This window comes from Bombus vancouverensis, chromosome 9 (genome assembly GCF_051014615.1).
Source record: "Bombus vancouverensis nearcticus chromosome 9, iyBomVanc1_principal, whole genome shotgun sequence".
NCBI classification, from domain to species: domain Eukaryota; kingdom Metazoa; phylum Arthropoda; class Insecta; order Hymenoptera; family Apidae; genus Bombus; species Bombus vancouverensis.
The window spans coordinates 7,891,727-7,917,846 of record NC_134919.1 but is presented as its reverse complement, the minus strand read 5'-3'; the positions used below and the strand labels follow the sequence as shown (position 1 = coordinate 7,917,846).

Sequence of the window (26,120 nt, the reverse complement as noted above, 5' to 3'; positions counted from 1 at the left end):
TCCATCCAGTAACTACTAATTAGAGGGTTCTCAATTTCAGAATTGAGAAAAAATATTCCATCGTAACGATCCATTATTTCTAATTGGTCTCTACATTTCAAACTTCAATATTAAAATTCATAATACGATATTACAGCAACAGTACAACTACGCAACTTCTTACTTGAACCATCGCTCTTACGACGTTTTCCGATAAGCCAATTATAAATAAACGTTTCTCTTTCTTCTTGTCCCATTTCCCCAAGTTGTATTACACACAACTTTTCCACGATTATATAAAACAGTACAGATGAAACAAAGCTGACCTTCACAAATTAAAGGCTAACGGAATTTCGATAATACGAAACATGGTAGACACATTCCTTGCTTCTTTACAATTAACTAAAAATGTTCTACAGAAACGAAGTAAAGTCGACATTTATAAAAATTAAAGATAAATCGAATTTTGATGTAACGAAATTTTACATTTAAAATGGATTCTTAATCTCTTTACGATCAACTGAAAAGCTGCAATACAAACGAAACAAAGATAATCTTCGGAAAGATTAAACACAAACGAGATTTCAATAACATATAATTTTACATCTGACGCGTTGCTAAGCTCTACACAATTAACTAAAAAAATTAGCTACAAAGTCCTGAATAAATAGGAAAGAAACGAGGGTACCGTTCACGAAAATTGAAGGTAAATGGAGGTTCGATGATATAAGAGCAATTGTACGAGCGTATTCATAGGCTGACCTCAATCTTGGTCCGACCTACCTCAGCGCATACTTTCTTCACAATCGAACAAGCAAATAGCCGTCAACCGTCCGAATATCGTCTGGAAACCCGTTACGTCCTCAGAGAGGCGGCTCACGTGCCGCATAAAAGCGGCGATGGCTGGCTCGTACGAAACGACACACGTCTATTTTATCCATCGTCTCTAGGCATTTAATCATTCTGCGGTACGCTTCCACGCTTCGTGGAATTCCCTTATTCGTCCAGGAACATACATATATGTAGGATCAGCGGATGCGTGGCACCGTTCAACGTCGACGAATCGGGAGAAAGACTGATCGTTCTGGCTCTACGCTATACGCTTTAGTCTTTTGACCCATGATACGTTTGCAGTCTTACAGGATATCGCGCGTTGATCGAGTTTCACGACACGGAACATCCACGCGCAACGATACGATAACGATTCAATCTTACCTGGATTGCTGTCGGCGTTCGAGCTGAACAGAACGCACAGGCCCGTCTCGTAGTTGACCGCCTGGCAGGAATCGTTCGCTTGACAGGTCTCCAAGCAATCGGTGAGCATCAGAGTTCCCGGTATGGACTCGAGCATGTTCGTGGGTGCGGTGAACACGTACCCAGTCACCAGCTCGAAGCCCACCATTTCTGGGTCACACTCGTCGGAACCGGCAGATGGACCGGTGTAATCTGGCCCAGAAAGTCCCGATGGGACCGCAGAAGGAACTGGCTGCTGGTCAGCCGCGTGCGTCGACTCCGCGGCTGCCACGCGACCCAACCTCGCGATAGCCTGCAGCACCAACAACGCCGTGATGAGTCTTGTCATCGTGACGCTCCACCTGTTTCGCAATCTTTAACTGTAAACAGAAAAAACACACGATTACTTCATCGATCCAATTCCTTTCGCAGAAGATACCTGTTTTTCTTTGCTTTTTTATTGTTTCAGCCGTTCACAGGCTGTACTGATCAACTCGTCAAATTGAAAGAGGTAGAGAAAGACAATGATAGAATGCTCGTTTAGATACACAAAAATCATGTGCATACACAAATCCTCGAGAATGAGACATTGGTCGCGTACTCATACGTAATGAAATCGAGAAATTGATAGGAAGCAGAGCTGATCGGTGTGACTCCTGAGATGCTCATTTATAAGTCGTTAATGCATCGATCGTTGTCGGAAGGATAAAAAGTTACGATTATGTATTGCTACGTAAGGTAGAGTATTTTAGACAATTTAGTAGTTCTTATGTTAATTTATGATTACGATTATGGCCACGATTATAGATTCCTATATAATCTAGTGCATTTTATGTAATTTAGTAGTCCTGGTATTAATTTGTAACTTTTTAAATCATCTTTAAGGTGGATTTTATATTGAATTTCTATTTATAGGAAGAATATATTTGATATTGGAGGAGAAAATTAATTTTCTAGTTTATTCTTAAGCTAATAAGTACTGAGTTATTGGTGTTTAAATATAAACTAGTCTCTAAAGTAGAATCTGGTATAAGGTTAGAGACCATTATTTGAATCTATAGGAATCTCAATTTGTCTCGACACTTTGCATCCGTTTTTCAACTCGTTCAACCTGTTCTCCAAGCACTCTATAGAAATCTTGTAACGTAAAATTAACGACAATTCTTTCTCATCGCGTTGTTATGTGTTTTATTTGCATACTAACAAGATTAAAATGGCAAAATAGATGCTGTATAGTCTATGATTTGAAAACAGGAAGTTGTTGAACACCTCTATTTTTATCAATTGGCGGTAATCAGCAGGTGTTTGTTACGTGAAAGTGATCTTTTCTGTCATGTCAATTTCGAAATTTTGTTACCATGAAAGATTCACACGATCTTTAAGATTTCTTAAATGACAGATATTCATATTTTTCATTTTGATATAAATATATATAATTTTATATATAGAACAATGTTATTTATTTTTATTATTTTTGGTATATACGTAACCTTTTTTAATATAAAACGATATTATTTATCTCAATTTAGAAAATTGTATTATATACGATCGAATATTTAACACCAGTAAATTATACGTCCATTTTAATCTATTTTAAGTAACATAAAATCAAAAATGTAAGACTCCTGGCGTATTTCAAACTTTACAAATGCTTCCGGGTTCGCGAGTTTCACTGAAGATGTACCAAGTTCAGTCAAGCAATTCTTTTCTTCCGTACACATTCCCATCTTTACATCACAGAAATTGAAGATCAACGGTACAAATTGTTTCTCCAACAATATTTGTACCTCTCGAAGCTGTGTCGTTCATATGACTATCCCCCTTTCTATCAAAACACGTAGCTTCAACCGCGGGAAAAAGGTACGTAAATAACGGCGTATTTTTACGCACCTCTGTTGCAATCGCGTTGTTTTTTGTCATGCGAAACTAAATAACAATTAGTTTGGTTTCGACATCGCCGATCAAACGCGTGCGTCCGCGAGATTGGCGCGCGTGCGCGTGCGTGGCTCAACGAAACGGACGAAAAAGCTTAAGTGGCAAAAAGTTGCGAAAATTCCGATCGCACCCGTAGAACGAACGACCACGTTCAAATACAACGAACCATTCGTGCACGATATTTTGCCCCGACACGTTGAAATAATTACACCGATGCACTTGCTCGATACACCGAAACGCTTCCATTCGCGGCGATTCGTGGGTTGCACATACCTGTCGAGATTATCGATAACGCTTCCGCGTCTCGATATCGAATTCGAAGCAGTCGGCAAAAGGCCAAACGGCGTTTCTTGTATTTTGCTTCTTTCCTCTGGAATACCACAAGGACGTTTTTCACGAGGATGAAATCGATGCAAGAAACATCGACGGCGACGAAAGCGGTGGAGGAGAATGATTGGTTGTTCCCGGGGGTCACAATAGGAGAACGCGCGGTGGTGAATGCACCAAAAAATCGAACGAAATCACAGAAATTCGTCCAACGTTTAAGATTGATTTATCGAGATCGAGTCGCGCGCGTTACCACCTCGTAAGAAATTAAACGACGATTTGCAATGATAATACGGACCTCGCGAGCACCGCGCTGCAGGGTATAACGACGTCGACCGGCTGGCTCTTAGGCACTGGGTACACCTGGCTGAGCCGCGGCGCACGACTCTTCCTCGACCGAACAGGAGAAGGGGGAGGGGGCACTGGGACCGCTGCCGACTAAGGAGGACAGAACGGTACGCACAATTCGATCGTAGGCTTCGACACCATTGAAAACAAGCCAACCTCTTTCTCTCCTTCCCTTTCTCGCGTGTCCATTGCCTCCACCCGAATTCTTCCCCCATTCCGCTATTTCCTCGTATTCTTATCGGGATCGCGACTCTGACTCTCTTCTCCCCCCTCGACCCCGGTCGACGTACCGATAGACCTCGATTTCGTTCACGTAGGTATTTCCAGGCGATCGGGTGAAATTCTATTCTTAGTCGGAAAGCAACGGTTTTTCGGGACCCGGCTCTGACGTAACCCGTAACCTCGGGACACCCATGAAATTTATTTCGTTGCACCTTCGAATTTCAATATTTTAAACTGTAAAAACACCCCCCCCCCCAAACAAGTTACAATAATTCGCCGTCTAATGCAATGTAAGAGTTCATTTTGTACACGCGAATGCACTTTGCTTTGGCGACACTCTCGCGAGCCAGTGATTGCAAATGACATTAATGAGCAACAGAATCCGGTAGGATTAGTACGAGGACAACCAGGGGTACCAGTCGTGAGAACGCTACGTAAACGTGGACAATTGCGAATGTGGAAAATTTATTGAAATGTCTACCGGTGTTTTACATGAAACGTTGCACGCTTAGCTTCACCGAGTACTCTGAATTACCGTGTAAAGTAATTATGTAATTTTGTTATACGGTGTATTTTGTACACAACGATTCTTCGCATCCTGAATTAACACGTTAACGGCCATTGACGTAATATTACGGTTTTTTTCAAGACCAACGTCTGACTAATGATGGCTACGAGGAGAGGAAAATTTCTTTTATTTATTTCGATTAATAAAACGATGGGTGATTTAAGATTTCCATGAAACACGAAATACGTACGATTTTACAATGAAAACTATATTGAAAACAAGGTAGGTATATCAAACTATGTAACAGGGAACGTAATAACGGGAAAGATAATTAAATCGCGCAATGTCCAGTTAAGTGTATAATGGATATTATAAGACTGTGGACAGATATGCGAAAGGATTCTTTATTCGGATCAATTGGAGCAAAAAGTGGATCATAATATGTGATTAGCCGACAGCTAACCCAGAATTTGCGTACCGAATTAATGATAATTATGACGACGAGTGTACACACGGCGGCGCCGCGGCCAGAACGGATGAAGAATGTAGGAAGATGGAGAAGAAAGGTGGGGAACAGGAAAAGCAGGAGATCCCAAAGAGAGCAAAATCGGATGCACGTGTGAACAGTGCGACCTAAGCGGGCGTCGCGTCGGTGTCCCTCTGTACGTACACTCGGTCGATTCACGCGGTGCTTAGAGGCTGTTCGACGTGGAAGAAGCGAAACGAACATCGAGCCGGTGAGAAAGAGTGGAGAGAGAAAGAACGCGCAAACGATGGAAAGAGAGACGCGTAGCACTCGTACCAGGTGCCTATACCATCGCGTCACCATGCTGGAATAACGGTGCCTGGATGTCTCATCGGGTTCAATCGCAATCGACAATCTTCCGCCGCGGAATTTCGCAAGGAAACGACCGTTTTGTCGTCTTCGTTGTCTTCGTCGATTTACGAGCGGCCGCTATTCGTCCGCCCTTGAGTACCGATCGACCCAATGGCCCCCTGGCCGTATCGTTTCATCCGCTGATGCGTGTCTTGCGGACTCGTTTCTAATAAAGTCAGGCCGCACGTTCCCGCCATCCCATTTAATTGCTCTCTTTTACGTAACATGTTTGGTTTACGCCTTTCGATCGTTATATTTACCCCTGTAAATTTAGTTTCATCCCTGAGAATCGATCAAAACGATGAAATTGTGGTCGCTGGACATTAATATTCAATAAAATTCGTATACATTTCCGTTTATTTGCATTTGGAAACAAATAATAATAGAAATAGGTAGGTTTATCGTCGTTTATCGCATATTCGTGATTAACGATGATTTCTCAACTTAATGTAAAGGTTATCGACGAGGCTATGTAGTTGATAAGTAATTACAGATTTCTAAATATTTCACTTCAATCACAAATATCCAATAAAGGCGCGAACGTTACGCGTTTGAAGGAATACTGAAAATAGGTACTTTATCATCTTAGACTTCATTTGTAAACATTTTAAATTCTGGTTAACGTTGGAGTAATTAGTCGTATAACTAAGTCTACAAAATGGATAGTTAGACACAACCCCTAATTATGAATCGTAAATTCCATATTGGTCTGTATTTGGTACTATTAATATAATTAATGTGTAACTAAATCGTAATTCGAACAGCTTCATCGTGGTTTGTTTATTCATATATTTAGATAAACTAGTCTAACCAGAAGCTGAACTTGTAAAACGAGTCGAACGAGGACGTTAGATTGCATTGATTTAACGTTATGTTAAAATTTTAAATATTATAGAAAGTGAATGGTATAAGATTCCTGTCTGAAAATGTTTGTCAAACCGGTAATATTATGGTGTTTTTTATCTTTAAGAAATTTATCGAACATATTATTGGATCATTCCATAAGTAACGCAGTCGTTGGTTTTTGAATACTAGATGAGAATAAAAAATTGAAAATAAAATAATATACTTTTCATAGTTCTTTACCTTTTCTTAGTTATTCCCTATTAGTTCCTTATTCCAATTTTATAAAACTTTAGCACTAATGACATTGTTTTAACTCCCAGAAAAACATCTACTTATGGGATGACCTAATATCATAGTCCCTTTCGTATTTTATTGAGAATTTTAGGCCAATCAGGAATATAAGAAACGCATTTAGATTTTGTAGTTTCACCTGCTCTTTATACGACATGTTATTTCTGAAGTTATGAATTTCAGTTACCACTAGATTTCTTCGTAATGCGATATGTTTCCGCATTACTGCTAGTTACTTGAAGTTTCTCCTATGCGATCCAATATCAACCGAGTAAATAAGATACCGTAATAATACTTGACTATGTAAAGAGGTTAGGAGCGTACAAAGCAGTAGTCCAATTGATATTCGCGCCAGTCGCTAATACGATCGGATTATTTTAGTGGCCACAAAACAGACTGTATCGACCAATATGTACTGTGATATCTTGAACTAACTGAATTGAATAGACGACAGTAATTCCGGATGGAAATTGTACTGTTACATTCTCGTAATGACTTCAGAGTGAGCCAATTAAAAATCTTTCCTACCTACTACGTGTCGATTTCTTTCTGCGATTCTATACATGTATTTCGAGTTCTTCAGGAAGAAAGTTGTTTGAAAAGCAGTTATGAATGTGTAGTTGAAAATTATATTAAGCAGAAATCTTTTTAATATCGTAAATTTAGTAATTTTGCATTATCGTGCTTAAAGGCTTTCGTTGATATATTCTCACATATATAAGAAGATCTTTTAATTTTTTTAATCTTTTAGTGCAACTATTTTAACGTTAGAAATGACAACAAACAATTAAACGATATTAAATGATAAAAGGAAAACAAAATTCCTCAGTAACTTTACAATGTTTGTCTCTATCTTATAAAAGTTACAATATTTAAGTGTATATATATTGTCATTGATTTATTTTTACGACGAGTATCGGAAGATGAAAATATCCTTCCACGAAATCCCACCAATATACTGAATTCCTAAAATTCCTTCCTTAATACCTCTTTTAGCAAAAGCTATTCCAGTATTAATTGTTTCGACAATAATTACAGTGTTAGCTTATGTTTCAACTAGAAAGTAAGTAAATTACTTACGATTCCTCTGTCTGTTACGTAATTCGATCGGAAGTACGGCATGGAAATGTAAGAATCATTGGAATACCCAGCGTCTATCACGTTACACGCTTATCAACGCGGCATCATAAAATCCACGTTGAAAAGCAAATTAGCAGTAATGCTTAAGCTCGTCGGGGATCATTGTTCGTTATGTTGAATTATGTTATGTAACTTAACTCGGCCGCTTTTAATTCATTAGTTCGCGCGATTTAATTTACTGTCGACCATGCAGCGTAACCGTGATTCCAAACAAGCGAACGTGCAACAAACGAAACGTACGAATCACTGGTGCGAACGTTTAACGGGCACGCGACTTATCGCATAACGGCGTAAGGCCGTTCTCGATACTGGTTCTCGGTCAAGCGGATTCTCAAAGTTATGCAGAAGGTTATAAGAGTGTACTCGAATATCTTGTCCGCGATATACGCTCTTCGGCTCTCTGATCTCTCGAAATTTATGGATGTTACTCGCGTCGTAAAGAAAGTCTTCCATGCTGATTTAATTCGTACCACTTTATCCGTGTGAAAGGGAGAAAGAGACGTGAGCACTCTCTCTCTCTTTCTTTCTCTCCCGCCCTCTTTATTGCTCTAAGTCGACGTTAAATTGCTAAACGTTATCATCCAATCCCGTCTACGAGATGCCGAGAAACAAAGTTAACTCGTGACTCTTCTTTGCCGATCCCTCCTGAAACTTTTATTCTCGTTTAACAACGTTCTTGCGACCACTTGTTCTCGTGAATCCGTCCTCCTTTCACGAACTTACGGGTCGCAAGGTCAATTTAGCCGCGCCGCCGTTGTCCTCGAAAAATATGACACTTTACGATTGTAAAACTCCTTCGACTGTCGATGACTTTTAGAATACGAAAAAAGGTATTGCGCGTTTTATGATATTTAGGAAAATTTGGAGGTGACCGAGTGGATGACCTAGAAAACTTTGGTCGAACGTCATTTAGTAAAGTTAGCAGCATTCACTGTTGTTATTAGTATAATGATTTTACTAAAATAGTTGCGTATCTCAAAAACTGTCAATTTTAGAATATCTGCAAAATTTTGGCACTAGAAGGGAACTATTTAACTTTTTCCTTTTTAATAGCAAGCAATTCTATTCGCGTAAAGCGTCCGGATACTCTGGAGCGGCAGCGTAAGTAGATACGTCTATTGTTGATCAGTCACATATATCGTCTGTGTATAATACATAGGAAGTTAATTCTGCCAACGACGGCAAGTACTAGATGAAAACCGATTATCATAGTCATTCAGAATTCTAAATATATAACCATTCTACATCAAGTACATCATCATCCTACAAAAAGCACGGTACAGATTATTCTAATCCGCTTGGTTTTTTCTAAATGTATGAAATAGTTAGTTTCTCTAGGAATATTCGTTATCGTATCGATTGCATACCAATCGAACAGGATAATGTCTTCCTCTTCTCCTAAACGTCACAGGTATCGTACGTATAGGGTGTAACACGGTCAGAAGACGAAGGTATAGCTCGTTACGTAATTATTCGATGCTCGGTATCATGACGTGGACGTGGTCTAGAAGTGGTCGTTTTAAAACGATAGCAAAGGCCTTTAAGCAGCGGCATCGGCACACCACTGGTTTCCAGGTTGCTGCTGGTGATCGGCGATCGCAGCGGAATCGAGCAGAGCCTCCGTTAATGGTACGTTCCGTGCGGGTTCGACACGCTGTGCGTCGACCAGGAAAATGCGAGGAGTCGGATAACCAGGAAACTGGTTTATGCGTGGTTACGCTCCGCGCCTCTAAGTGGCTACCCACTACCATCTATAGATGCTACACGTTCACGGATACTGTTAGAGAGAGACACTTAGGAGGGGATTGGCTGGAACGAAATAAAGCTGGACTGCGGCCATTAGATGGAACAGTGGCGAACGATAGGGACAGAGAAAAGAAGCGGTTACCTTGGCGTTGCACGTAGTCCCGCGATCACGAACGCGTCAAGGTGGTGGGATGATTGAGCCGAAGGATGAAGTTCAAGGAAAATAGTGTATAGAATTTCGAGAAGAGGCTATTTGCTTGTACACGATCCCCGTGTATTTCGCAATCAGCCGTCCTGACTGCTGATGGATTTGGTGGAAGAAGGATGAGCGGACGGGGATACGATGGATAAAGCGTACCAAAGTAATGTGGTAATTAAACTTTGGTCGTATTACATCGAGTCATCCCCTTACCCTACAGTGTGCCTCTCTTGTCCCTAGCACGATCCCTCACGCGTCCTCCACCACGAGAGTGTCATGGCGAGATTGATAGTGGTCCAACATCGTAGTTTCACCCTAGCCTCCTTTACTCTCGAGTAGAAGAAGACGAAGAAGAAGAACCACCTTACTCTGTAGGCCTCTTTCGTTGTCCTACTCAAGCTATATGGCCTGTCGTAGCTTTTCTGGTTTTACTGTCTCTCGAAGAATCAGTGGCTGTTATCGCGACGGTACAGGAGAGGTGGCGTGTTGCGACTCGTGCGTTTAATCGCGATAAAAGATCTTGTCACGGGCCACGGAACGGCATTACGATCCGTAAGCTCGAGTCTCTATCGGCCGCGAGAACGGTTTATTTGCATAAAGGTTAGACACCGCGTACCCACTGCTACTGCCTTCTCATAACTTCTTTATTTTTCGCCTCGTCCACTTCTCTCTACCGTACTCTTTGTCTCTTTTTCGACGAGTCGCTGGTAGGCAACTCTTTCGATCCGATATGTGGATCATGTATTCGCCATCGTTGGATAAGTTTTCTTTGATGCTGCCATTCGATGTGTCTATGGCGCTCACCTGTGTGAGTACTGAGTGCTTCTGAACGGACAGAGACACGTTCGTTAGTTTGTGTAACTGTACGAACGTGTAACACGTTGCCGGTCTATATATGGATCGCTACCCTTCTGCATTATCGAATCTTTGATTCAAATGATGGAGTTTTATCGTAATGATGTGACGTGCTGCCCGGAAAAATTGTGACGTTATCTTTTAACGAGGCTCCGCTACTAGTGAATACTATTTTAGTATGTTGAAGCATGCTGTTTCTTACACATATATATAATATAATATACGCGTAATATACGCGTAATGTATGCATATTATATACCATCGCTCAAGTGTTTAGGATCATCCCCAATATTGTCGATTTTTTATGCATATGTAAAATATTTATATCTCCTCGTCGTTAAACGAGTGACTAAACTTCTTAACAATAACTCGTCATTGGAAAGCTCAATTTATTGGATATTAATATAAAATTTCTTTATTTAAGAATTTATTCTTCTAAATATGTTATTTCATTTTTGCTGTAAATAAATCATACCACATTTACCGAAACTGACTTTTCTTTGTATCTTTCAGTTCTACGATTGCAGAAATTTCTTGTTAAGAGGATGACTCGGTTAACAGGTTAAAGAGCCACAACATATGTGCGCAATGATTTACGAAAGACTGGTGCAGGTTAAAGTGCCAACGGTTCATCAGAACGACTAAAAACCATAATGTGCGATCTTCTATAACCTAGGAACACGACTTATGTTCGATACGGCACAAATACAGAAACGATAAGAAAAGTGGTATGAAAAACGAGCAGAGGAAGGTGTTCGCACAAGGTCGTGAGACACTTGCGTGTCTAGCGAGTTAACCGCGTATAATGGGACTACCGTTCTCTGATTGTCATTACCGTTGCTTTCCGCGTTCATCAGCTTCGTGCTTGCACAACACCGCGTGGGTTTACCACGCTAGCCAATAGCTTGCTCCAGGAAAGCGTTGATCACGGGATAAAGCCTCTGTAGTAGAAACAATATAGCCCAAGTCCTTTTATGCGATTGCACTCGTTTCTTCGTCTTAAAATTCCTTCCTGTTCACCCACGACGTTTCAAACGGTTATTCCACCGTCCCGTTTCGCGAAATCACAGCAAGAACATAATTAAAGGATATAGCGTGGAATAAAACCACACAGTGTACGAAGAAATGAACGACAGGAAGACGAGGGCGACAATTAACTCACCTTGCGTACAATCGATAACCTGCTGGAAGCCTGCCGGATCGTCGAACGTAAATCTCGTCGAGAAAGACGACGACAACCACCACCACCACTATCAATACCCTATCCTACAACTAGGGACACTTTCTCGATCGTGCAGAACCTACGTTCCCTACGCTCGATTTACCACTCAGTCACTACTCCCATCCTTTAGTTAAGCAGTGGTTGCTCGGAGTCTTCGGAGAGAATCGACCCCCTGCCGCCTATGTCTGCCACGTTCGTCTCTTTGGAAACTTTTCCCTGACTCGTGTTGCTGAGACGAGAGTAACAGTTGCGGTTCTAGTAGAACCTTATTGCTTTAAGATCCGTGTACCGTTAAAGGGAGGGTTTCTTAACTCAACGACTTTGGATTACTTGTATATTGTTTGTTGCACCCGCCGATTCTTTTAATTAAAAGTTTTGGGCTACCAAATGACAAATGTTACGTATGTGTGGGGTAGATAATTCGTTGTTTCTCTTTTCTTCTTTCTCTAAGTAAATGAAGATGTGATGATGAATTATTACAAAGGTTTATGCGAAACATTATATGTGAGATTCGAAATTATTTAATAACATTGGTTAATTTACTCGGTTGGGGTTCGGTGCTTTTCTTATATTTATGGATTGAGATAAATAAATGAAGATATTTTATATTTATGATAAAAGAAGTAGTCGCACTAGGAATTGCGGATTAACGATGTAGTGCCAATCAGTATTTTACAGAACAGATTCCTTTGACGTTAGTTTCGCAACGTCGATGAAGTTTATAAACTCTGTTATAATATTTTAGATTTTACACATGGTAGTACAAAACTCATGTTGATCAACTTCAATAATTACATAAATTAAAATGCAAAGAACAATTACAAATTTTTTAAAAGTTATTTATTAAATATATGATTCATTAAATAAATTTAAAAACACATGTTTTATTACTTATATATCGAGTACTTCGTGAAACATGAAATTGGTAACTGGTTCATATGCAAAAATGATTGCTGTATAAGAATTTTAAACGATGCAATTAAGTCATAAATTATTCTACGATTTGTGCTGTATTCGGAAACAACTTTTAGCTCCCAAATAGAAACAATATTCCATACGCGCATTAATCACTACTGCCATTTTGACGATTAAATTGCAAATTGTATCTTCTATGACGTATTGACATTAATGCTTATATACTAATACAGATATATAATAGTGGATTTTATAATATGTAATATAAGTACTACTATAAATTCGAAAACACTAATTTAGCTCATTTGCATGTTAATATTGGTGACGCGTACCCTCTTTTATTAAACTACTTGTGGATATTTGTAGGCTATTAGAAACACGACTACATATATACATACAGGTATGTGTGTATACGTATAACACAAATAACTGGATGCAACGTTTGGTGTACACGGATTTCTGAATATTTATTAAAAATTATTATGGGTAGTTAATAACAGTGATTTCCAACTTATTAATGCATGGTATCAAATCTCGTCCATATGCATATCACACACGGCGATGCAAATTACGAAACGAATGAAAAAAAAGAAAAACGCAGCTCGACGAAAATCGGCGCGAACAGAAAATGACATGGACGTAAATAACGGATTAACCGTAGATCTTTTATAATACTATTAGTTATAACTGAGGCTCGTTTTAATAACCGGCATCAATCATATCGCGATCCCACAAAAATCCGCGGGAGTCGAGCGCAATTCTAGATGTATCCTGGTTGAACGAATAATACGTGACACGCGTTGCGTAGCTATACGTCAAATTGGCGCACAGTTAATGACTGAATAATAATGCATCCGTACTGTGAAAAGCTCTATTAGCGGTGTTAATATATTATAGTGTATGCTGTAGAATCTATTTGATCGTACAACATTCATACATATGTCCGACCTAATGGAAAATTGTTGGCTTTAATATCCATGGAGATAGTACGTGCGTATCTGACTCACAGATTTCACATAGAAATAGTTAGTTTCTGTAGTTAGATAGAGTTAGAAATTTGTGAGGCAATTGAGAGTGTTGATAGATGATATGCGCTGGTGCTATAGCATTATGTACTTTGATTCAGGTCATTGGAATAGCTGAACAATAATCTGCGGTTTTGTGAAATAAATTATTATCGAAATAAATTCAATCTTTATTATTTTATTGTTATATAATTTCGACAAAATTATCGATCTCTTTGTTAAGCTCCTAAAAAAATGTAATGACATTGAACATTCGAAAGAGAAATAAGTAATTAAAGAAATGCATGAATAGATAATTTTAAATAACTAAAACAAAATACTGTAACTGTAAAAATATTAAAAAATGATTTTATCGTCATATATCATTACCATTTTTCTTCTTCCATCTTTAAAAGTTTGTCAGCTGATTTGACGAAATTAAAATTAAATCACACCTGAATTATCGTCATTTAAATCAATTGTTGCAATTAATTATTCAAATCATTCCAGAATATCTTACGCGAAACATTTCATTGTTATACACTTTTAACGGGAAACGACGATGAAATTATTATCTCTTCCATTTGATCATCGCGATTGCGCGTCAGTGGCAAATATTCCAGAAGAGACAAGTACGTTCGAACGTGCCCGAGAACTGAATAATTTATTAATTCTCCTTTTTCCTTCCGTAACTCTCCGTCGACCCACTCAATTTTACTCGATAAGCACGAACAGAATCTCTCGTCCTTAGACACGGGGGAAGTACACTCCGCACTTGGCTCTTTTGCCAACGGGGGCGTGCAATCTTGCTTTTTCCTCTCTCGCAGCTTTCGCTTCGCGAGAAAGAACATTGACGAAGCAGCTATTTGCCATATAAATATCTCCGTGTAATTTTGCGTGATGATAGTCGTCTCGACGATGTCACGCGGAAGTAAATCTGGCCGTGTTTGCTCATCTGCATAAACCGCAAACAGTAATTTTGCTCCCTTCCAAATAAATTTCTAGAAGCCTCGTAGTGCAGAGCTTTCTTTTCCTCCCGACTTTTAATGGGCGTTTAAGTTTTATCTCCTTGACACTCTTTCGAAATTGTATCTTGTTTGTCAGTGCATCTTCTCGTGTTCAAATATTATTATATAATAAAATGTTATTTGCATTTGATACTTCATATAAACAATCCGATAATGTTTTACAATGAATGTTAATTTAACATTATGATTTTCTATATGTATCGTTTCTGAAAGGTTTAAAAAGTTCGTAACGATATTTGGAAAAGATGTAAAGATATTGTACAATACGTTTATAGAATTAGTATTTCGTTAAACAATATTACATTTCTTTTGATAAACTTTTGCAATCGACGCTTAATCGATAACTTTTACTATAACGATGAAATGATGGTAGATATAATTGGCTGACTATCAACTGATCTTAGCATTTGAATACAGATATTTATCTGTTTAATGAAGTCCCTATCTACTTTGAATTGCTTGATTCGATAAGTGTACGTTCAATGAAACTGAAGACAGTATTTTTCAAAAATAAGTAACAAATGATTCTCCTAACATCTGATTAAATATGCAATAAATCAACTATCTAAAACGCTATAATCTTCTCGAACCTATTGTAAATAAGGGAAAAGATATTTGATAAGAATGTTTGTAGAGCATCTCAGGAAAATATGGAACTTCCAGGAAAATGCAATTACTCGTTATGCTAGAGCTCGGAATGCAGCCTGGAAATCTACAGTTTACTGTCGTTTTCCGTAGCGTTGTTATTTGCTATTTCTGTGAACATACCTCGAAGCTCTATCCAAACTGGGTAGACCTCCACGAAATCGTAGATCTTCGTTCACGCTGAAATTCCCACGGGTGTGCCCATTATCGTTTACGATAATTGAAGGTTGGAAAGAAATAAGAATTCCTACCATTCTTCGTTCTTATCGCGCTCCACTTTCGCGAAACTAGTTAAATCGTTGGTATGATCTTGTGTATCATATCCGCAAATGGCATATATTTCTACTTCCCTACGAAGTAAAGTAATTTACGTATTACTGGTAACTCCGTGATACAGAAGTTATATTACTTTGATACATTTCTTTCATAAAATAAATTGTACTAAAGAAAGAAAGAAAAGTAAGGGGAAATGGAACTATCGCTATTTGAAATAATGAAAATCATTGTGATGTATGCATTTTCTATAGCTTTATATGTTAATTTAAAATACATAAGAGCTCAACCGTACTTCCGCGATTAAAAAGATCTGAAATCCAAAACTGTTCAATGTTATAATAATAAATAATCAAAAACTTGGAGGCAATCCGTTAGTCGGCACGATATTATATCCATAATAATTTAAGCGTACTATATGCACGAAGATTTTAAAGAATCCACTTTGGTGCAATCGCGACAACGGCGCGTCGACGATTCGTGTCTAAGGTGCAGACCGTGCGATAGCTAATCGAAGAATTCGCGATAATCCAATTTATGTAGACGGCCCGATTAACCGAACAAGATAGAGCACGAAAGGATTGAGGTAAGAATCGGGTAGAGACGGGATTGTTGGGCACTCAAGGTAACGTTACGGTATTCGAAGCACGTGTACACGGGCGCTTTAGCACCGCGACGATGGAGAGACATTTTTATCGTGTTCGCTATCTCCTGCTATATATACGCGACGGCTTTTGCCGTAATCTCTTATCATAATTCAAATTTCATCAGCGGGAAATAAGAAGATCACGCGTGTAATTCCGATACGGTGCAACCGTGGTTCAGATAAGTGAAACACAGACCCGGGGCGATCGTCGATCTTCTTTGCGTGCGCAGATACATCTGTGGTATGTTCGGCTCTCCCTTTCTTCGTGGCCAAGCAGAACGAACGATCCCTTCCCGCACGAACAGATTCGCTGACGGTGATTAAAGCTCTACGATCGATCGTCTATCATCGTCTCTCTGGCCCCGTCAATTCGACTGGTATGCGGACACGATCGGTTCTATCGTTGTCGCGGGGTTAAACGTTTCCCAGGGACGTACGTTGCCTCTTTAGAACGTTCGTTCGTTCGCCTATTCGTCTTTCTCCTCTTAGTCGATTTCTCGTTCGTTAAGGAAGAAAAAGAAAAGGAAACAGTGTCTGTCGTTAGCCGAGTCATAACGATCAGTCAACGAGACACAAGCGGGGATTACTCATCGTTGGGTACACGGTAGCCTCGGTGAATGCGTGCGGGTACCCTTCATTAGCGACAGTCCCGCTGTAAGAGCGGCTAATTACGTTCGCGTATAAGGCAATGGCGTTACGCACAATATATTTGCGGCAGCTAATCGGCGCTACGTGAAATTTTTCGCCAACAGAAAACGACCATCATTAGAATGTCAGAGTTGCAGGATCGCATTGCCAACGTTTTCTCATTGTCGGTCTGTAACATTGCAGTTTGTTTTCGCGTGATTTTACTATCACGATAAGTTTATGTAAATGTTATTAATCGAATCTCTGAGAAGCCAGATCGATCAACTTTATTTTTTAGCAATTTCTTAATTTCATTATATATGTACACAATTGATAATCCATTCTGAGGAATATTCTAATTTTATGAGGGATTATTTTATTCTAATATTATGGGGAATTGTTTTCACTGTTAAATGATGGTAAATCCCAAGGTAAATTTTAGAAACAGTATTTGTAATATCGTTACTTTTCTTTCCGTTTGAAAAACGCAATTATATGTTCAGATAGGTTTCAGCGGTGTCGCAAAAAATATAACGATTTACCAATCTTTCTCAACATTACTTTGAAACGTATTGTTTCATTAGTCCCAAAGCGATTAGTGGTAATCGTGCAATCGCGCAAAAAGATTCTAACGATAATAGTACGTCGTTCGATTTTACGAAGCATTCTTAAATATAGGCCAGTGTACCGCTTAACGTTGCAAGGTTTCGGAACTTATCGATTGAGGGAACCGAGGGTGATCTTTCATTACAGCCGCGTTTTAAAGATTTCGCCGAGGAAATTGATTCGCAACGCACGGACGTAGAAGACAGGAAGATGTTACTAGATCGTATTTATGATAATAGTAAACAAGGCAGCCGTCCCCTTTGCCCGTTACTTTCCGCTCGAGAACCTGTAGATGTATCACGCGAAACCGCCATTGAAGTTTATATTAAAGGACTCCGAATGAAATCACATGCTAGAAGCGGCCGCTTTACAAGCGCATAAATATGTAAATTCCTAATAATACAGGATATTGGAAAAACTAGTTAGGCGGTCAGTAATCGTTAAAACTAAACGAGAGAGGGCCTTGGCGTTGTTTCTATCAGCACCGCTTCATAATGCGTAGGTATAGATAAGAAAAGAAAAAGAAAAGGAAAAGAGAGACTGTTGAAGATTTTTCAAGCGTATAATAAAAGTTATACTACTCGCGTGAGCGAACTAACTGGAATCGATTCTTCACGGTAAAACAAGTCGAAAGCGCGCGATAAAACTTTACTGCGTGGACGTTTGTCTTCTGGACACAATCTTCCTTGGAAAGTATCAAGTCTTTATCTAATCGCCTTCATAAAAATAATTACCAAGTCTCTAGGATGTTATTCGAAATTTATTGTACGAAATTCGAACCATTTTCATTTGGATCTCCAACATCCTCATGTCTGATGAATTTCTAGCATCCCCGATAAAGATCTTAAAGACCTCTATAAAAACTCTTGTTCCATAATTGTTTTGTTTTGTTAAAAAAATATCTATGGAAGTAATCATGTTTGAAGGTTTAAAGAAATCGTTAAACCTAACGATATGATAAAACAGCCTTGTTACTTTGGTGGTCTCCACTGTTCTATAGCCCTTGGTTGATTTAAATTGGATGTAGCACGGTGATAAGTGTACTTCGCGGGATCGTTCAAAAACGAAGGAAATCCATTTCGTATGCGATACGACGCGATTCACGCTGTCATTAAGTGGTCGACGGTATCGTTGGCGCGACTATAAAAAATAGGCATACGCAATCACAGTTTCCTCGGAATACGGGAACGAGGCACGCTCGAGAGTCTCGAAACCATCTGTAATAAGGAAGTCGAGCAGATTCACCGTCGTTAAATCGATAATATCCCATGAGACGGGTACGACCCTGTAACGGAGCTGGCGCGGGTAGAGGAAAAAAGAAGAGCTGGAGAAAAATTACGAAGCCACGCAATGCGCGGGATAGGTTCATTGGCCTGCGCCAAATGTGTATCTGGTTTCGGCTAAATTTAAGGGTATTAAAGAAATAGGAATTATGATTGCCAATAAAGAAACTAAATCGACAAGATAAGAACTTCGTGCCGTACTCGAAATAACCTTCGAAATCGTGTTTTGAGAATGTTAATTATCAGACCGCCAATTAAAATCACCACTTCCTACAACGATCCCGAGGGTAGAGAAAGGATCACCAACATTCCAGGAAGAGTAATTCGAGACAAAATCAATGGAACGCGTATACCAAACCGGATCATTCGTCGTATTCGCAGATTATTAATTAACACGCACGAACGATACGATAAAAGGTTAAGAACACGGCAATTTAAACGGTTACTCGTATGATCCACTCGTATACGCAGTGGCGTATGATAGAACGCATACCGGCAACCACGTTCAATGTACCCTGTGTTACTACGAGTAATAGAGACAGATCCTGCAGAGTTCCTCCGAACGGAAATGATATTTTCACGTCGACCAACAACAGACCGTGTCTATGCACGTGTTCCACGGAGGCACGTTCACACGCTCACGTGCGAATAATTCTCATTGCCGCTGAAACCCCGATGTATCATTCTCGAAAGTTTTATTGCGCCTACCACGGAGACAGATCGTTCCTTGTACGCGTTTACTTTCGAGAGACGCTGTTACTTTCGTTGCTCCGGCCACGCACCAAGATTAGCATCTATTCGAACGTCCGTCAACATTACGTGACAACAAACGCGTATTGGAGAGGGATGAGCTTGTAAGGCGTCACAAGGTGCTACGTCTCTTTAGAGTGGGAAATGGAACTCTTGGCATTGTATAGAAATTCGTTCGTGGTAACAAACAAGATAACGTAATAAGAAGATAGAGATTATTTTATGGTATAGAGTGGATTATTTAATTAAGTTTGAGCGTGAATTGCTAATTTGAGATTTTATTAGTGCAGGTGTTGCATTAATGAGGTTCAAAATTGAGTATTAAAATAGTATATTGAACGAATGTGTGATAATATGTGATAATATTATATTGAATGAGTGTTGAATAGTATTGAATAAATGCCAGATGTTTTAATCAAAGAAAATTTGCTAAAATTGGATCATTTTATAAATACATCGGTTTCTAACGAATACGGTTTAAAATATCGTATTACATATTCAACTCTTTTAATAAAATTTCTTATACGTATAAATGTCATTCATTTGATCCATAAAAGATATCGTATCTTATTAACACGCTATTTCTATGCTAGACTTGTTCAAGATATTAAACATCATACAACCTATTGTTTATTTATTTTACTTAAAAAAAGGAAGATCATAATTTACCTCCAATTATTCCGTCTATTTAAATGTTTGCTATTTTTCTATATCCTAGTCATTGTGAACGAAGTTCTCTAATCAATCATGCTAAGTTACATAAGACTCCACTATAAATCCAGCAAATTAGAAAACAAATTACTGTCTTACAATTAAGAGGATCGATATAATTGCATCGATCTAATGTGTACGAGCAATTGCAAAGCAATATTTGCCAAAGAAATCAAATAGCCTGTTGATTAAAAAGGACTACATAGTTTGCAAATGTTATTGGCCAGATATCTATGCCGAAGTATCATATATAAACGTATTTATCGAACCGTTCGTCTCCCGCCCTCTCGATTCGTATTAAAGGTACGCAAGTTGGTGGTCGGTGAATTATTTTTTCAAGCAGAAACTAACAGTATTTTTAATTTATTTCGAGTTCAACGACCATTAAGCCGTGGTTCGATTCTTCATCAGGGTTTAACTACGTAAAATCAATTTCTCCATGGTTCATTGCTCTCACGGTTCGTTGGCTCATGCCTACGAATTTTCTACACATTATGGAATCGTAAAAACCTGGCGGCGTTCTACTTTGCACACGGGTATCGAAGGCAAAAAGAGGACCGGTGTTTTAATGTGATATGTCACGCTAATGGGCACCGCACGCAAGAGATCCACCGAGTAAAAACCTGTATATACACGTGGATAACGATTTACCTTCTCGTAGAGCTACTTTTAGTCCCGGCTATAACACTCGGTGTTCGCGGATCTACTTTATATATTCATTGTATTCCGTGTTCTATTCTATTCCGTTCCTTTCCTATTCTATTCCATTTCAGGGTCCATGGATCGTTCTTTGTACTTCTCCTCTGACCGTATTAGGAAATTACGTAATTCAACGCGGGACGCCCATCAGCGACTCGTGCGAATGCAAACGACCATCTCGTAATTTTGTTACGCGAGCAGGATTGCCGATGCAATTCGTAGGAATTCCTCCTTCTTTTTTTTTTCTTCTTTTTTCTTTTTTTTTTTCTACAAACTCCGCGCGATTTCCTCGCCTTTGTTCGCCCGTAATTAAGTCAAAGGATCCCGTCCTAAGAGGTTGACTCGTTCCAACCGGCCTTCGGCGGAGAAAAAGCACAAGTTTCTCCTTGGTCAACCCGCCTACCTGGCCCAAGATTTAAGGCAGGTAATCAGGAGTAAAAGAAAATCAGTGTCTTAGCATGACAATGCAACGCGGGTTTGCCTCTAATGGGTTACACGACTGCAGAGCTGATGAATAAAAAGTGTCCAGCGCTACTGGAAATTTCCATAAAACAATACCTCGAGTATTAATCAGCCTTTCTTGCTCGCCTGTTCGTTTCTTTCGGATTCTCTCCTCTCCAACGAACGTTGATTCCTTCTTTGTCGTTTAGCATATACGGGAAATCGGAGTGGAAGTGTTAATAGTTGGATTTTTCTTGGCAGAGCCGTGAATTCTATTTCGAGAGAGACGGGGCTCCTCGAACGACAGGTCCATTAAACGGGAAAAATGAGGAGCTCCAATTTTCATTTAGAGACCGATTTTAATGTTAAAATCGCTGGTATAGACATAAACTTGCTACGAGCATACAATGAGAACAGTTCCGAGAGAATAAGGTTTGCTCTCGTTATCGACATACAAGAGTCACGTTTCGCTTTTTACCTTGTTTCCGTTTCATCTACTTCCGAGAGAGATACCGTGAAATATCCGCAGAATGTTGGATAACTTAGAAGTTAGTCGGATTTGCATTCAGCTCGATAAAGTTGTTTCTAAAATTTACGTTTCCTATTTTTCGACTAATTTACGTTACCGAATTCTATCTTTTAACCCTGATGTTTTAAAAGAAAAAGCGTCATTAACGAAAATAAGATAAATTTGTATTCTTATCGACGACCACATTTATAAAACGATCGCAATTTGGAAATTATCTCGAATAAATCGCCAACGCAAAAGACGTTATCAAACGCTTTCGACGTTCAACGCATGCAAAAGATATGATTCCCAAAAAACGTTCCATTTCAAAAAGCAATCTTTCAAAAGAAGGAAGGGAATGAAGTAGACCGTAGATATCAGGAAAACAATAAGGGAAAACGTCGGTTTACTTAGCGAATCGTTCGCAGATTACGCTAACAAACAGTAAATAATGTTTTTGCAAACGGTATAGCGGCCCATTTTCCGGCAGCAACTCCTCTGGTAGGTGAACGTAATTACGGGAACGTTTCGTGCGCGCCAGTGCCATACTCGGAACGAGAGTACAGGGACCAGCGCGGTACGTCGCGTTACGTGCTTGATATTCGGCTATAGGTATTTGCCACGGCGTCCCAACGAACTTTCTCTCTCTCTCTCTCTCTCTCTCTCTCTTGCTCGCTTTCTCTCCCTCTCTGTAAATTAATATTCCCGTAGGTGGCTGAAAATCCCGGTTCTGTATGCGACGACCTTCGCGAGCTCGCAGAAGTGCACCACGCCCCGCGAGGCAATATCGCGGCCGTGTATTTTGCAATTACGCGTAAATACGGTTACACAAGATTAGAGAGTGAATTAGCGCATTCAATTAACGTTTACTGCCGCGCTGTACCGCGTCGCATCGCTCCCCTCTTCTGCAACACCGTGTACCACCGGTGTGTGCGCATCTATTTCATAGGATTTCTCCAACATACACACACACACACACACACACACACACACACACACACACACACACACACACATAAACGCAGAGTACCGTCGTATCGCCGAGGCACCGCAATTCGGCACGATATAACGCACAACCCCCTTGGCTCGAGGCTTCGAGAAACCTAGGCTACGGAAAACAACCACGATTTAAGAATCGAGATACGCGACGCGTATACAAGTTATAGCATCGCGTGATTCCACGTACCGTCGAATCTCGATTGCTATTGCTACACTCCAGTTTACCGTTACACCGGCTCTCTTCTCTTGCATGAATTTTTTCCTTCTATCTACGAGCACGCGCGCGCCAACCTGGCGCGATAAAACACTCTAACGAAGTGCATTATCCGAGCTGGAATTCTGTCTCTGTAGAAATTTCGTATGCACGGTAAAGTTGAAGAATTTATTTTTTTAAAATATATGTAACATGTAAAGGTTAAATCGTATAGGAATATTTCACGTAGAATTTCAATATTTTAGAGGTGTAATATCTTTATGGGGATGACGGGCTTTTAAATGTAGCTTGAAATGAGAATGTGAGCTAGGAAAGTTTTTGATTATTAATAGTTTTGTATACAGCGAACGGGAGAAAGGAGAGAGTGGAGAAAACCGAGAGTGATAGAAGTGAAAGGAATCGTTTCATTAAGGTACCGTTTTCCTGCCGTTAATATGTTATGCGAAGTGTATGTAGAAATATGTACATGATATTTTCGGTGTAAAATTATAACTGCAAAATGTACGTTGCTCTACACATTAGCAAAATATTGGAGGTATTGTAGACTTTGTTTACCAAATCATAATTAAAAGTATGAAAAATTAAGGTATTCTATACGAATGAATCTTTCTTTGTGAATCTAGATCGATTTGAGTTTACGAAATTTTAACATTGAATATTTGCATGAATATCGTAGTTGACACTGGTACTCTTTGAAATAACGTTTTCCTTCGTTTTTCTTTCGGTTTTGTAAAAAAATATTGATTTATGATAGATACCAACCTCACTCTTGTGACATATTCTTGTCAGCAAATTAAATGGAATATCCAGAATCTTTTATTTACATTTACTTCCAATTAGTTATAATAATACAGGAATATTTAGATAAAAAGGGGAACTTTTTTTAACGAAATTAAAATACTCTAAATTATTACAAGAAATTTATTTAGCTATTTGAGCTCCTAAATATTCTGGTCTTACGTTTCAATCCCTTAATAGCGATCATATAAACACATTGACGTGCATTCGAACTGGCATTATGTACTTTCATTAATACAGGCCGAGTTCAATCGCTTCTAATCAATAGTCAATAATTAATAATCAGTCATGCAAATAAATTCGTAATAAGAGAACATAGCTGTTCTTACATTGGTTAAAAATATATCTATAATATCCTATTAGGAAAACGTTAATAAATGTTAATAAATTAATTTGTTAAACGATGAGCGTTAAATTATATCTATGATGGTTGTTACTTTCGTTATGGTACTAATGAATTGTTTCTAAGACATAAGATTAATTTTATTGTTACGAGATCTTGTAAGTGCACTATATTGCTGACAGGTCGGATTAATAATTATAATTTTTTCACGCTATTAATTCTCACTATACTTCCTGTTACAACCCTTTTGATTACATCCATTCAACGAGTTAATGCAGGGCTGTCAACGGTTATTCTCGGATACTAAATTGTTCCTTTTTCTTATACTCACGTTACGATAATTTAAAAATAACGACCAATGTAAGATTACATTTGCATATTCAGGTAATTACTTTGCAGTACATTGTATACGCCATCACGCAAATTACAATTATAGTATGTTATTTCCTTAAATTTGTAGATTTTCAAAAATGAATGATCCGCTTATTATCGAACAAATAGATAATTCAAGAGGAGTATAAAAACTATATCACATCCAGCCCACGGGTTAAATTATAAAATATGTCCCTAACTTTTCTCCCTTCGAAGTTCAAAATCCGCTATCGATGATATATTTCACGAGATTCCCTCGTAACGTGTCTGTGAGCACATTAAATGCTAATCACAGACATTCAATTGTAAGAATTCGACAAATATTTAACTCGGGTTGGAAGCCGGGGAATCGTTGAACGTCACGTACCGAAATTTCGCGTTGAATAAATTTATCACAGAGTGAGAAAAAGAGAGGGAGAGAGAGAGAGAGAACGCAGAAGTTGCATTAAAATTATCGTTCATTATACGGCATTTTATATTTCGCAGGAGAACTTGCTTGTTGATAATTATCCGCGGATAATTATTTCGAGGAATAGTTTTCGCTGTGGTATTACGGTTTCGTAAAAGTTGCTGGCTAGTAATACGCGCACGAAAATCACGGATTCCTGTGGAACGTGTCGACAACACGAACCACGGCGAGGCAACGTCCGAGATTATCTTGGGCGAGCCTCGAATGACGCCGGTTTAATCGAGTCGGAGGTAATCTAATTCGTCCTTTAGAGCCAGTGGCAGCGGCAAGGAACGAAACCACCGAGAACGAGGCCGGCCACCCTCGTTTCCTATGTTTTTCCTTCTTTTTCCCTCGTCTGAGCGACGCTTTTCTCGCTCAACGGAATAAAATTAAACCCGACGCAAGGAACGACCACTAGACCGGCTTCCGAGGGTTTAGGCGGGGACTAATGTGTCTGCGCACATATGAGAGCTTTATTCTTATTATATTTTTTCCCTTTCCCCTTCGCTTTCCATTTTCCCTTTAAATCATCTGGTTAAAAAGCTTTGATGTCCTTCGATCTCTTCAATGTCCAATTATCTCATGTCAGCTTCCAAAATTAATTGCTTTATAATAATTATATTGGTGGTTATACAAGTGGAAATGTTTCCACTGTTGTATAAAAGTACTATCTTTTGTCAGATACTTAACTTCTCTTTATAGATCTATAGATCGGAAAAATATTTGCGCATTTAGTCTCCGATTCTCGAGTTATTTAAAGAGTGAAGATATTAGTAACTAATTACTACTATATTCGAAACTTTGAACAACAGTACATAAAATAAATGAAGATACCAAAATGAGGAAAATATTTCCATATATCTTGTTAGTACCTGTATTTTAACTGAATATTTCTTTATTTTACAAATATGAAAATTGTATAATACTACTTGTGTTAAAGTACGTATGAATTAATAGTACTTTCATATGACAATTAGAATTTGGTGGTATGAAAAAAAAGTAGAACCTGATAAAGGAACGCTTAATTGGATAATAAGGACATGCATCAATACTTTCTCTGGTCACTATACAATGATTTA

The 26,120-nt window shown here is 38.9% G+C and overlaps 1 protein-coding gene across 2 annotated transcripts in view; it reads right to left on the bottom strand.

The window, feature by feature from the left end:
- Nucleotides 1–26,120, bottom strand: part of neo (ZP and PAN domain-containing protein neyo) — a 181,658-nt gene that overhangs the window by 93,908 nt on the left and 61,630 nt on the right. Inside the window, exons 1-2 of one of the 2 annotated variants that reach the window (XM_033346555.2) lie at nt 3,421–3,816; nt 1,195–1,592 (exon numbers count right to left, since the gene is read on the bottom strand). In XM_033346555.2, coding sequence (XP_033202446.1) covers nt 1,195–1,561 — 367 coding nt within the window. In that variant the 5' untranslated portion in view covers nt 1,562–1,592; nt 3,421–3,816. Of the gene's footprint in view, nt 1–1,194; nt 1,593–3,420; nt 3,817–26,120 lie in introns of those variants that run through there. The other variant, XM_076621416.1, reaches the window with a different exon arrangement.